The following is a 13,963-nucleotide window of genomic DNA, read 5'->3' as shown; positions in this document are numbered from 1 at the left end:
GGTGACGCGGCGCCGTGTGTGCGCGGGCACGGTGGTGACGCGGCGCCGTGTGTGCGCGGGCACGGTGGTGACGCGGCCGCGTGTGCGCGGGCACGATGGTGACGCGTCGGTGAACTTGTGTGCGCGGGCACGGTGGTGACGCGGCGCCGCGTGTGCGCGGGCACGGTGGTGACGCGTCGGTGTACGTGCGTGCGCGGGCACGATAGTGACGCATCGGTGTACGTGCAAGCGCGCGCTCCAGTAACTGTGGGCCGAGGACGCGGGCGCGGGCGGGAGCGGGAGCGCGCTGCTGGTGCCGGTGGTGTCCAAAGATACTAGAGGAGCTTCTCTATAATCTTTGGTGGTGTCAGCGGCGGCGGGTGGGCAGAGCCTCTGGTGTCGGCGGTGACCGGCCTCTCCTCCCTCTTGCCTTGGTTTTGGTGGCGGCGCTGTCCCCGCAGAATGGTGAGTAGCCCGGTCGGAGAGGGTGAGGCGGCGGCAGCGAGGCCCTGTCCTGTCCTGTCCTGCCCGCGGTTGTACTACGGTACGTGGCCGGACTCCCGCACCCGGTTCAATCCCAGGCCCGCAGCCCGTCCATGCACTCGCTCTACCCTGCTACACGTCCCCAAACCTGCCCAGACACACCTGCCCGACACGGGTCTCCATCCTGCCCCGACACACTTCCCCCTACCCTGCTCACATACACTCCTCTACCTTGCTCTGACACTTCCCTATCCTGATCTGACACATGCCCCCTATCCTGAACCTACACACCTCCCCTACCGTGGCCCGACACACCTCCCCTATCTTGATGTGACACGGGTTCCCACCCTGGCGTGCCAGGGTCCTGCACTGTGCTCTGACACACGTCCCCTATCCTGATCTGACACATGGCCTCAACCCTGGCCTGACACCTTCCCTACCTTGATGTGACACGGGTCTTCCTCCCTGATCTGACACATGTCCCCTGCCCTGGCCCAACACTCGTCCTCAGCCTGAGCCAACACCAATATCCACTTTCCCGTGAGTGGACGGGATGTGTCCATTCTTCTGCCAACAACCCCCACCATCACGCCATCGCAACTCCAATGCTCACCCTGGCTATGCCTGTAGCTGCCTCATTAACTTTATCCCATGGGCACCACTATTGCTCTCCTCCCTATTGAGGTCCACTTCTCATGTGCCAACATCCTCACCCCACTGACATTTTGCACATCACCATCCTTTAACCAATCACTTAGTCACGTTCCTTCTCATTCCCAGTATATTTTTCCCACAACTTCCTTTCCTGTCCCTTTACTCGCCCTTACTCACTCTCATCCATTTACCATCCTTTCAATTATACTCCTTGAGAATCAAACGGGAAGATTTCTTAAGGTACCAGTTTAAACCATGGCCTTTAAACAGCCTCGCAGACTTCGGGGATTACGGAGTTTGTTGCCACTTCCGCTGTGTTCTGAGCTATCAAGATGAATGTAATTTATTTGTGAGCTCCTTTGTGTGATGCAAGGCCAACTTTTGATCCATAAGTATAGACACATGCATACTGGGAGCTTCGGTGGCAGTATAAACGTTACACTGAATTCTGATTGATGATGTTTAAAGTTATTAACTGGACCCCAGCAGAGTTATCCAAACTTTCTTCATCAATGCCACACGGCTTAATTGCACCACTATTTTTATCAGACCGAACATGGAGTGCTGCCCTTGTTAGAATCATACAACATGGGAACAGATCCTTCAGCCCAACCAGTCCACGCTGCCCAAGATATACTTTTCATTGTCAAAATCCTAAAGAGACACAAAATGCTGGAATAACTAAGCAGGTCCGGCAGCATCATTGGAGAACATGGATAGGTGATGTTTTGGGTTGGGACCCTTTTTCAGACACATTGTACTAGGGAGTCATAGTCACACAGCGAGGAAACAGGTCCTTCGGCCCAACTTGCCCACACCGACCAACATGTCCCATCTACCCAATCTACCCAAGTCCCATCTGCCTGCATTTGGCCCATATTCCTCTAAACCTGTCTTATCCATCTGTGTACCTGTCCAAATGTCTCGTAAACATTGCAATAGTACCTGCCTCAACCACCTCCCCCGGGAGCTTGTTCCATATACCCACCACCCTTTGTGTGAAAATTTTACCTCTCAGGTTCCTATGAAATCTTTTGGGGGGTGAGGGGGGCCACACCTTACACATTTGTTCTCTGGTTCTTAATACTTCTACTCTAGGCAAGAGATTCTGTGCTTTACCCTATCTATTCTTCTCATGATTTTGTACATCTCTATAAGAACACCCCCTCATCCTCCTGGCCTCCAGTCTTCCTGCACCTTGCATGTATTTAACAACGACTCATAAATCTCAACGAGGGCTCCTGCAATTTCCTCTTTAGTTTCCCATGGTGTCCTCGGATATATCTGATCAGGTCCGGGAGATTTGTCTATGTCTATCTACATATGCGTCAGGACCTTTAGCACATCTGGGACCATAATACTGACTAGTCTCAAGACACTTCCAGTGATTACCCCAAGATCCGCCGTCCTCCTGTCTTTCTCCACGATAAAAACATAGGAGAAATACTCGTTGAGTCCTGAGGGGTCCCATTCTCTCTCTGGTTACCCTTTTTCCCTTAATGTGCTTATACAATCTCTTGGGATTATCCTTAATGCTATCTACCAGAGCTATCTCTTGACCCTATTTTGCCTTTCTGATTTCCTTTTTTAGCTTACTCCTTAGTTCCAGAAACTCCTCCGGGGATACAATTGATCCCAGCTGCCTATACCTGTCCAATGCCTCCTTACTCTTGACCGAAGCTCTTACTCTTTACCAAGACCAGGAGAAGAAAGCTGGAAGAGAGGTGGCACATGGATATCTGTCTGAAGAAGGGTCTCAACCCGAAATGTCACCCATTCCTTCTCTCCAGAGATGCTGCCTGTCCCACTGAGTTACTCCAGCAATTTGTGTCTGGCACGTGACAATGCCTGGCAAGATACAAGTGTTTTTCTTTTGATTGGACAAAGGCTAGAGATGGGGAGTTAATGGAAAACTACCATTTGCTAACCATTTAAATTCCCCTTTCCATTCTGTTACCTTTCTGTCTTGGCCCTCCTCCATTGCCAGAGTGAGACCACACGCAAACAGGAGGAACACCATCTCATATTCTGATTAAGTAGCTGTCAACCCCAGGGTACGAACATTAAATTTTCCAATTATAGGTAATTAATCTACAAACAAACTCCTTCTTTCCCCCTCTGGTCAATCAAATTTGTGAGTCATAAAAAAATCCCACACACACACATATGCTCCCATCCCTAATCAATGTCTATCTTTTCAAATGCATGCGTATCTTACATGTCTGGAGTCTGGTGTCCAGATTCAAGAGCAGTTTCTTCCCAACAGCCATCAAGCTGTTGAACACTACAATCTCCAACTAAACTACAAACTGTTAACGGACTTTGGGCTTTTTGCTTTGCACTCTTGGATATTTATTTCTTGAACTATTTTTGTTTGTTTATTGAGTTCTGTGTTTACAAACCTGTTGTGCTGTTGCATTTAAGAATTTCCCATTCCTTTTCGATACATAAACACTCGACTCTGTAATGGCCAGAACAATAAAAGTATCCCAGTCCCATGTGCCTATCCATGCTCTGAGTTCATTTGCCTTAACTGTCAGGCCTCTTCAGATTCAGATTCAGATTCAGATTCAATTTTAATTGTCATTGTCATTGTCAGTGTACAGTACAGAGACAACGAAATGCATTTAGCATCTCCCTTGAAGAGCGACATAGCAAACGATTTGAATAAATAATAATAAGTGGGGGGGGGGGGTGGTGATTGGCAGTCACCGAGGCAATGAAAGAAATGTAATTTAATACAACAAACTGTCCTCGCTCCTTGCTGTGCTCCTACTTGTCTTCTTATCTTCTAAAATTGTTGTTGTCCCACCACTGCGACTCCCAGTCTCTAATCTGCTTCACTACTGACTTGGATCCGATCCACCTGCTAACCTAGTTGACATGGTTTACTGGAATCATTTGCAATTTCCAAATTCCAGTAAACATAGTAACCTGTAACACCTCACATTCCAGAAGCAGTAATGTTTGAAATTCTGTCCTGCAGTTGGATATGCATCATTTTTCAAAGGCAGTGCAAATTATTTAGTTTTGACGATGCTCACAGTGAGACAGCATTCTTTTTTGTACGATTTTGAAAAGAACTTCTATGCTTAGGGGAGCATTATTTTTTTCAGCTTTTATCAAATACAGTCAAGAATTGTGAAATCCATTTTGCGTCTATTATTTTTAGTTTACTGTACATACTCTTGGTATATTTCTGAGTTGTGAAAAGATTATATTCAGTTGGGTTGATTTGTCACCAATGCAATCACGGTATGAATTTCTGATTGAGCTTCTTCACCTCTAGTAAATTCAGATACAGGCGTTATGCACAATAAGGTGCACATTTTGTCCGTGCAACACATTAAACTTCTACATTCAGTTGTGATCGTTGGTCACAGTCCTACAGTTTGGAAACCGGCCCTTCGGCCCAACTTGCCCACACCGACCAACATGCCCCATCCACACTGCCTGCGTTTGGCCCATAAACCTATCCTATCCTTGTACCTGTCAAAATGTTTCTTAATAGTCGCGATAATCCCTGCCTTAATTATCTCCTCCGGCAGCTTTTTCAGGTACACCCACCACACCTTTGTGTAAAAAAAATATTACCCTTCAGGTTCCTGTTAAATCTTCCCCTCCTACCACCCTTATCTTAAACCCATGTCTCTGGTTCTCAATTCCCCTACTCTGGGCATTTTTCCCGATCTATTCCTCTCATAATTCTCTGTCTCAGAGGGCGGTGGAGGCAGGTTCTCTGGATGCTTTCAAGAGAGAGCTAGATAGGGCTCTTAAAAATAGTGGTCGGGGATATGGGAAGGTAAGAACGGGGTACTGATTGGGGATGATCAGCCATGATCACATTGAATGGTGGTGCTGGCTCGAAGGGCCGAATGGCCTACTCCTGCACATATTGTCTATTGTCTATTGATTTTGTACACATTTATAAGATTGCCCCTCATCCTTCTACGCTCCAAGGAATAAAGTCCTAAACTGTTCAACCTCTCCCTATAGCTCAGGCCATTGAGTCTTGGCAACATCCTTGTAAATCTTCTCTGTGCCCTTTCCAGCTTGACAACATCCTTCCGATAACATCTTGCTCAAAACTTTACATTTGACTTTTCTGTACAGTTTTGTTTTCTAAACACTAGCAATGCACAAATTATTGAACACTGTTACTAAAATAAAGTCAAAAATGTTTTATTGTTTGCATTGATCTTTGCCAGATGCAGTGCTGAATTTACACTATTACAATTTTACCCCATGGAATTTAAACAGGAATGTATTTAAGCTGAATGTTTACCTTTGTAAACTTGAGTATTACAATGTTCCAGTTACCTTTTGATAACCCTGTGTTTAAAATGGACCCTACCAAATACTGCCTCATGGGTATATAATGCGTTAAATATCTAATGCTTTGGTTGGTGCTTGCCTCAAAATGCGTCGTGATGCTAAAAAAGTTAAGAAAGCATGGCGATCTGGAGAGTAAGGTGTAGGGGAAGATGTTGGGCATGACAATTTGTGATTAATCAATGCTTGTATGTGTTCTCCCCCTCTGAGCTACCCACTCGCATCCACTCCCTTCTGTGATTTCTTTCCTTGAGCTCGGCATATATTTCTGACATGCAGGCTTCATGTAGAGGCCTCTGCCATCATTGATACTCATTAATATGACTCTTGGACTATGCACCCGTGCCCCGGTGCCGATTGCCTGGGTTCAATCATGTCTTCACTCAATATCTCCCATGCCACATTACTGAAAGTAGAATGTCAGATCTCCATCAAATATTAAGCAAATTTACAATCATATACCCACTTTGATGACTTTTGACACAATCCGTGTAGTGACTTATTTGAAGTATTGTTAATGCATGAAGCACAAATGCCAATTTGCAGAGCAAGTTCCTCTACAAGGCAAGGAGACTATACGTTATTCTGTATATTAGATGCTAGTTGATGATAAATATTGGCCAAGAAACTAGCCAATATTTCTCTTCAAAGTAATGGCTCTTCAAAATAATGGCGCAGAATCGTTTTCATGCACGTGAGAGGGCAGATGGATGTTATTTTATCAGAAACGGACCCCTCCAGAAACATAGCACTTTTGCAGTGTGACGCTGGAGTAATGGCTGTCCTGATTTTCTCTTCAGGTCTTTGTAGTGGGATTTAACCCTATTCTTTGTAATACCCAACAGCTTGTACCTTATTTTGATAGACACAAACTTGGTATTGTTGTTCTTTCTCATGCCAGTTTTTTTCTTTCACATGTCAGAACAATTTACAATTTACCTAAGTTCATAGCACATTATATTCCTCCTGTTTACATGGATGGAAGTGCACGTATGCCAGCTATTATGTGCTTTAAAAAAAAAATCTGATCCGTCTATTTTTGAAGCAATTTACAAAAGCTGTTAATACTGGATATCTGAAATAGACAAGTATCTGCTTGTCTTTAGAAGTATTCAACAGCAATTGTAGGGAGAGATATAGTTAACATTTCTATATTTGACTGGATTTCATTTGCGGCAGATAGCAAGCAGATGCTCGGTTTATTTGTGATTCATTTTAATCTCCTAGTGGCAAGTTATATAAGTTTTCCATGGTGTTTATACCTTGGTAGGTCACACCATTGCTCGGGAAGCTGGTGGTGAAAGGTCATCAATATAACGTTATTATTGAAGAATAAAGCGAGGGTTTAGATTACATTTCATTACACAGGCATTTCAATCTTGTTTGCATCTTGTAGAAGTCGGTAAGTGTTGTAATAGCAGGAATCCTCAAAGGCAGGATTTACTTTGCTAACCCAGAGTGCCAGGTCATCATTCATGAGTGATGCAGCATTGTGAAGAAATTATTAAATTGTAGAAGACCGCGTTTCCAGCTACAGGAGCACAGCGACAGAAGGAAGGCAATCAATCCTTGTTCCACTCCTCAGTGTGATCACGCCCTATCAATCTTCCTGTCTAATTCCACACCTCTAATACCTGTGCTAAATAAAATAAATCGATTCTAGTTTTGAAATATTGATTTCACCCTAAACAGTCTCAACAGCTTTGGTGGGGTGGGGGGAGGGTGGGATGGGAAGAATGCCAAAAATGCACTACTCTTCTTGAGAAGAGAATACCAAAAGGTCTTGTGAATATATTTTGTACCTTCTCTGTTGCATTGATATCCTTCTATGATTTGTATACAGAGCAGTGCAGGTTGAATGTAACCAGGGTGCTGTATGTTCAACATAACTTTAATGTTTTTTCCCGCTCGAGAAACAAACTTGTGGTTTTAGGCATGTAACGTGAACAATATTTACATCACTTTTGGTTTTACTAATCTGAAACCACAGCCGGATAAGTAAAGCTCAACTGAAAGCTTAATATTCAGTTTCTTCTGTACAGCACTTTGGTCAACATGGGTTGTCTTAAAGTGCTTAACAAAAAAAGTTGGATTGGATTGGATTGGATTATTTTTTCCTCTCTCTATGCATGCCATGTACAATGTATAATACATTATCTATATAATGATAATCAAAATTGTATTCTTTTTAAAACAGGACTGAATTGTTATCCTGGACACTGAACACTCAATCAGACTGTTTCTGGATATTGTAAGCTTCTGGTGAAATTATTTAGTGTGATGGAGTTGGCCCACAGCTTATTGTTAAATGAGGAAACCCTAGCACAGATAACCGAGGCAAAGAGGCCTGTGTTCATCTTCGAATGGCTACGTTTCTTGAACAAAGTACTTGTGGCTGCAAATAAGGTATGTGAATACTGGGATCATTTCGGATTTGCAATATTAGTTTCAGAAATAATGAGCAAAAGAACATATGAAGTTGTTGAGAAAACATAACAGTGTGTGTAAATGTTCAACACTTCTAACATTCATCTTTCAGCAGGTTGTTCTTCAGTTCAACAATGGATTGCACTTATTAATGCATTCATATTTCCTTACAACATAGAAGGTGGCCATTCTGTCCACCTAGTCTATGCCAGTTCTCGGGTAATTGGATCAATTCATTCTCTCACATATACCCACCCCCGCCATTCTCTCTCATATATCCCCCTCTCCCCCTCCCCCCTCCAAACACACACACACACACACTGGTTACTTTATAATAACCAATTAACCTACCAACCATCACATCATTGGAGAAAACCAGAGAAGCCGTAGAGAGCTCGCAGAGTTGTGGGAAAACTCTACACAGATAGTGCCAGAGATCCCAGTTCTTCTTATTGTAGAGAAATACAGCAAGGAAACTGACTCTTCGGCCCAATATGTCCACATTGACTATCAGGCATCCATTTCTACTTTTGTCCTACTCTAACCCATTTAATATTTCTCATGTTCATATCAACTTCCACCTCCCAAGATTCTATCAATCACCTACACACGATGTGCAGTTTGCAATGGTAAATTCACCCACAAACCCATGCTTTCGGGTTGTAGGTTGATCGGAGGGAGAACATGCAAGCTCCACACAGAGGTTTCATTCATTCATTTTTAAATATACTATTTTACTATTCTGTAACTTAAAAGGAACTAGAGTTGGAAATTTATGAGATGTATAATGTTGGGAAAATTGAGTGTTTGTAATATTCCTATTGGAGCAATTTTCCCTCTAATTGTTTCACAGTAACTTCCAATCAGCTTTATAGAATGGTGGTTTTACTCGCCTTAATTTGTGACAAAAATCGATCCATAAAATGTTTTGACATTAGTTCTACATTTTAAGTCGGCTTGTTCTGCACGACAGTTAGCTGTTCATTAATAAGAGAGTCACGAGTCAAGAGTGTTTTCCACATACACACATACTCAAATAACAAACAAAACAGTGCAACAATAATAATAATAATAATAATAGTCTATTGTAGTTCAGAGCATATATGAGGTTGTAGTGTTTAATAGATTGATGGCTGTAGGGAAGAGCTGTTCCTGAACCTGGATGTTACAGTTCTCAGGCTCCTGTACCTTTTTCCCGATGGCACTGGTGAAATGAGCGAGTGGCCAGGATGGTGTGGTTCTCTGATGATGTTGGCTGCCTTTTTGAGGCAGTGACTCCAATAAATCCCTTCGATGATGGGGAGGTCAGAACCGATGATGGACTGGGCAGTGTTCACAACTTTTTGCAGACTTTTCTGCTCCCGGACGTTCAAGTTGCCGAACCAGGCTACGATGCAACCAGTCAATACGCTCTCTACTGTGCACCTGTAGAAGTTCAAGAGAATCCTCTTTGACATACTGAATCTCGGTAATCTTCTGAGGAAGTAGAGGCGTTGATGTGCTTTCCTTATAATTGCGTCAGTGTGCTGGGTCCAGGAAAGATCTTCGGAAATATGCACGCCCAGGAATTTGAAGTTTTTGTCTCTCTCCACCATCGTCCCATTGATATAAACAGGATTGTGGATCCTCATCCTTTCTCTTCCAAAGTCCACAATCGGTTCTTTGGTTTTACTGATATTGAGAGCCAGGTTGTTGTGCTGGTACCATTTGATCGATCTCACTTCTATACTCCGACTCATCGCCATCTGTAATTCCTCCCACAAGGTGGTGTCGTCGGCGAACTTGACGATGGAGTTTACACTATGTCTGGCTACACAGTCATGAGTATACAGTGATTATAGCTCTGTGGATAAGGAAGTCGAGGGTCCAATTGCAGGGGAATGCGCAGAGACCCAATTCCATGATAAAATTGTAGGATGTGCACCTTGTGAATGACCCATTTCAGTCTTCAGAAATTAAATATAGGGTTTCTCTTTTTCTTCATACAGAGTTCTGTTCCCATGTCAATATTGCATTGTGGTGATGCTTTTGTTTTGAGTGAAGGAGTACTGTATGCAAAAATAAAATACCAAAGATACTAGCAATCAAAAATATATCATGAAATGCTGAAACTGCTCAACAGCCCAGAGAGATAAACAGAGAGAAACAGTCGGTGTATCAGATCAATAAGCTTTCATCAGAATTTTGCTGAAAGATCATCAGCGTGAAATGATGATTACTTCTTTCTACATAGCTGCTTCGTGACCTGATGAATATTTCCAGTAATTCCTGTTTTTATTTCAACTAAGCAAGCATAGTCTTGTAGCGTATTGACATTTGAAGAATTATGATGGTGAAATCTTAGCCTATGGTTCAAACTACATTTTCTGTTCGATCTTGGAAGGAATCAGAGGGTGGTGGTGGAAGATTGTTTTTCTGTGGCCTGTGTCCAGTGGTGCACCTCGGAGATCTGTGCTGGGCCCATTGCTGTTTGTGGTTTGTCCACAATTTGGATGAGTATGTTCAAGATATGATTAGCAAGTTTGGAGATGGCAGTAAACTGGATGGTATTGTAGATAGCGAAGATAGGTATCACAAATTACAGCAGGATCTTGATCAGCTGAGAAATAGTGCGAGGTGTCAATTTTGGGAAGTTAAACAATGGCCGGATCTTCTGAGTGAAGTTTCCAGTAGAAATAAAGGACCACAGATGTGCATTTACAAAAAGAGGCACAAGGTACTGGAGGAACTCAGCGAGTCGGGCAGCATCCCTGTGGAATATGGATAGGTGACGTTTTGGGTCGGGACCCATCTTCAGACTGAATTATCCAGGTCTAGAAGTGGCCCAGCTGGTGATTATGGTTTGAACCACAGAAGGACTGGGAATGGGATAGGAATGGAATCGGAGAATGTTGCCCAGATGGAAATAAGCAGTCATCATACATAGATGAGATGGAGGGTTTGAACCTCATCATGGAGACACTGCCACTGCCTTCAGACATTGGATAAATGTAATGACATTTTCATGAGCAAGGATGACACATCTGCTTACCAAACAAAGATTAGGTTCTGGAAGTACTCGAGATTGTGCTTTTGTAGCTTGCTTAGTTATAAATTATTCATGTCAAAAAAGGCTTCCCTGGTTTTGCACAATGATCATCATCTGGCTAGAGCAGGGTATTGCAGGAAGGGTACTAAATAAGTAAAAGTCATAATAATCAAAATCATACTTTATTAGCCAAGTATGTTTTACATATGGGCAACTTATCTCCAGACGATAGAGGACTACAGCATAACCCTCTTGTTCATGGAGTCCATGCTGACTATCAACCACCTATTTACACATCCCATTTTATTCTCTCCCAATTCTAACACTCACCTACCCATTAGTTACAGAGGCAAATTAATCGACCAACCTGGGAGCTGGATGGCATTTGTTTTTTGCTGGTTCTCAGGCACTCTGGCAGTGCAGAGAAGTGGGGAGAAAGAGTTGGGTGTGGACGTACATTGGTCAAGTGAAGGCTGCTGACCTGGTCATGATCTTGCAAGGAGAAGTGTCAAGAATTGTGAAATGAGGCAGTATTACTGCATGCGCTAGAATTATGACGAAACTTCGATTAAGGAGTGTGATTTGACGGTTATTGTTCTTTTTTTAAAAACATTATTATGTGGGAATTTAAGGTGGACATAAAAGAAAAGCAGAAGAAGTTGGTAGACCAGCTGACAGACCTGATAAGCAGTTCACCAGGTCCTCCGACACGCAAGCTACTGGCTAAGAACCTTGCTACTCTCTACAGCATTGGCGATACCTTCACTGTCTTCCAGACATTGGATAAATGTAATGAAATTGCAAAGAGCAAAGATGACACGCCAGCCTACCTGCCTACCAAACTGTAAGTATAAAAAGCGCAGCTGGTGCTGGTTGCATGAATTGGGAATTTTTATTGCCATGCACATTCTATGTAAGCACTATCCATTTGGTTGCAATGCCATGCTCTCTCTCGGCAGTCTTGCATTCAAGTATATTATCATTATCATTTCCTGCTTCAAACTAAGCCCCACATTTTACATAGAAACATAGAAACATAGAAATTAGGTGCAGGAGTAGGCCATTCGGCCCTTCGAGCCTGCACCGCCATTCAATATGATCATGGCTGATCATCCAACTCAGTATCCCGCACCTGCCTTCTCTCCATACCCCCTGATCCCCTTAGCCGCAAGGGCCACATCTAACTCCCTCTTAAATATAGCCAATGAACTGGCCTCAACTACCCTCTGTGGCAGAGAGTTCCAGAGATTCACCACTCTGTGTGAAAAAAGTTCTTCTCATCTCGGTTTTAAAGGATTTCCTCCTTATCCTTAAGATGTGACCCCTTGTCCTGGACTTCCCTAACATCGGGAACAATCTTCCTGCATCTAGCCTGTCCAACCCCTTAAGAATTTTGTAAGTTTCTATAAGATCCCCTCTCAATCTCCTAAATTCTAGAGAGTATAAACCAAGTCTATCCAGTCTTTCTTCATAAGCTTCATAATTTTGAGATTGAATAAGAGAAAGGACATGGCCATTGGTGTCACATAGTTAACTATCAGTAGTTGTGCAAAGTTGGGAGATTCTTTGGAAAATTCATATTTATTCATTTTTGTAATATAACAAATTACTTGATCACAAGGAACTTCTGCAAACTTTAAACTTGTGCCTTTCACACTCACATTCCATCCCTAATGTGCACCCAGAGAACAAATCGGTATGTTTTTCCCAGTATGACATGCAACTGCTCACTACACCTTGCTACTTTCTGTCCCACGTCTAATCTTGTAATCACGGAACAACTCTCCTTTTTATCAAAGATAGACACAAACTGCTGGAGTAACTCAGTGGGTACAGGCAGCATCTCTGGAGAGAAGGAATGGGTGACATTTTGTGTCGAGACCCTTCTCCTTTTAATCAAATGGGCTTCAATTAGGAGACTTTGGTACCTCCATGGAGAAGATTGGGGAAATTTATTTTGCAACTCTCTTTATTGTTATTACATAATTTATTTTTGCAGTGACTAATTGTTACTAAAGAAGAAGTTGCTTGCGGGGGCAAGAAAGAAGGGTAGAATTTGAGCATCTCCTGGAGGAACCACTAGTGCATTCATTGTGTATTGAATAGTTGGCTCCTTGAGATGAATGTTTTTTTTCAGTGGGTGCCACTGGCCGTGATCCTTGTGTATTTGTCAGGACTAACATTAGCTTTATCTATTCTTCATATTCCCAAGTGACCTCTGTAGCTTTTCAGGATTCACCCAGTGCCGCTCCCAGCCTACACTGCAACATTGTGTTGCTCTTGGTTCTCTCTGTCCTCTGTGCTTTCAGCAATTTACCTCCTGCAGACAACCAGCATGAATGCTCCTTTCTTCGTCATGCAACATTTTGCAACTTTTTAATCCACATTTTCTTTTTCATCTTAATTAATCTGTTTTGTGTATCTCCTGCATTTAGCTCTTCTTAAATACTGTTTTTATTTGTGCCACCGTACTTCACTAGGATCCAGCATGTAACATTCTCGCTCTTGATTCACTTTTCAGCCACCTCTTAAATTTGTCTTTCACTAGATGGAGTCTTTTACCGAGTGTAAGAACATATTTTTTCATTGCTTTCATCATGTTAAAGGTAAATTATGAAGACAGCTAGTGGTCAATTGCAAGTTGCAAATGACATAGAAACATAGAAAATAGGTGCAGGAGTAGGCCATTCGGCCCTTCGAGCCTGCACCACCATTCAATATGATCATGGCTGATCATCCAACAGTATCCCATCCCTGCCTTCTCTCCATACCCCCTGATCCCTTTAGCCACAAGGGCCACATTTAACTCCCTCTTAAATATAGCCAATGAACTGGCCTCAACTGCCTTCTGTGGCAGAGAATTCCACAGATCACCACTCTCTGTGTAAAAAATGATTTTCTCATCTCGGTCCTAAAAGACTTCCCTCTTATCCTTAAACTGTGACCCCTTGTTCTGGACTTCTCCAACATCGAGAACAATCTTCCTGCATCTAGCCTGTCCAACCCCTTAAGAATTTTGTAAGTTTCTATAAGATCCCCCCTCAATCTTCTAAATTCTAG

General features: G+C 42.9%; 1 protein-coding gene across 1 annotated transcript in view; it reads left to right on the top strand.

The window, feature by feature from the left end:
• Positions 1 to 220: 220 nt before the first annotated feature.
• Positions 221 to 13,963, top strand: part of heatr5b (HEAT repeat containing 5B) — a 101,415-nt gene continuing 87,672 nt past the window's right edge. Inside the window, exons 1-3 of the mRNA XM_055635137.1 lie at positions 221 to 444; positions 7,646 to 7,854; positions 11,536 to 11,747. Coding sequence (XP_055491112.1) covers positions 7,729 to 7,854; positions 11,536 to 11,747 — 338 coding nt within the window. The 5' untranslated portion in view covers positions 221 to 444; positions 7,646 to 7,728. The remainder of the gene's footprint in view (positions 445 to 7,645; positions 7,855 to 11,535; positions 11,748 to 13,963) is intronic.

Source organism: Leucoraja erinacea, chromosome 5 (genome assembly GCF_028641065.1).
Source record: "Leucoraja erinacea ecotype New England chromosome 5, Leri_hhj_1, whole genome shotgun sequence".
In the NCBI taxonomy this organism is placed as follows: Eukaryota; Metazoa; Chordata; class Chondrichthyes; order Rajiformes; family Rajidae; genus Leucoraja; species Leucoraja erinaceus.
This window is presented reverse-complemented; position numbering and strand designations above follow the sequence as displayed.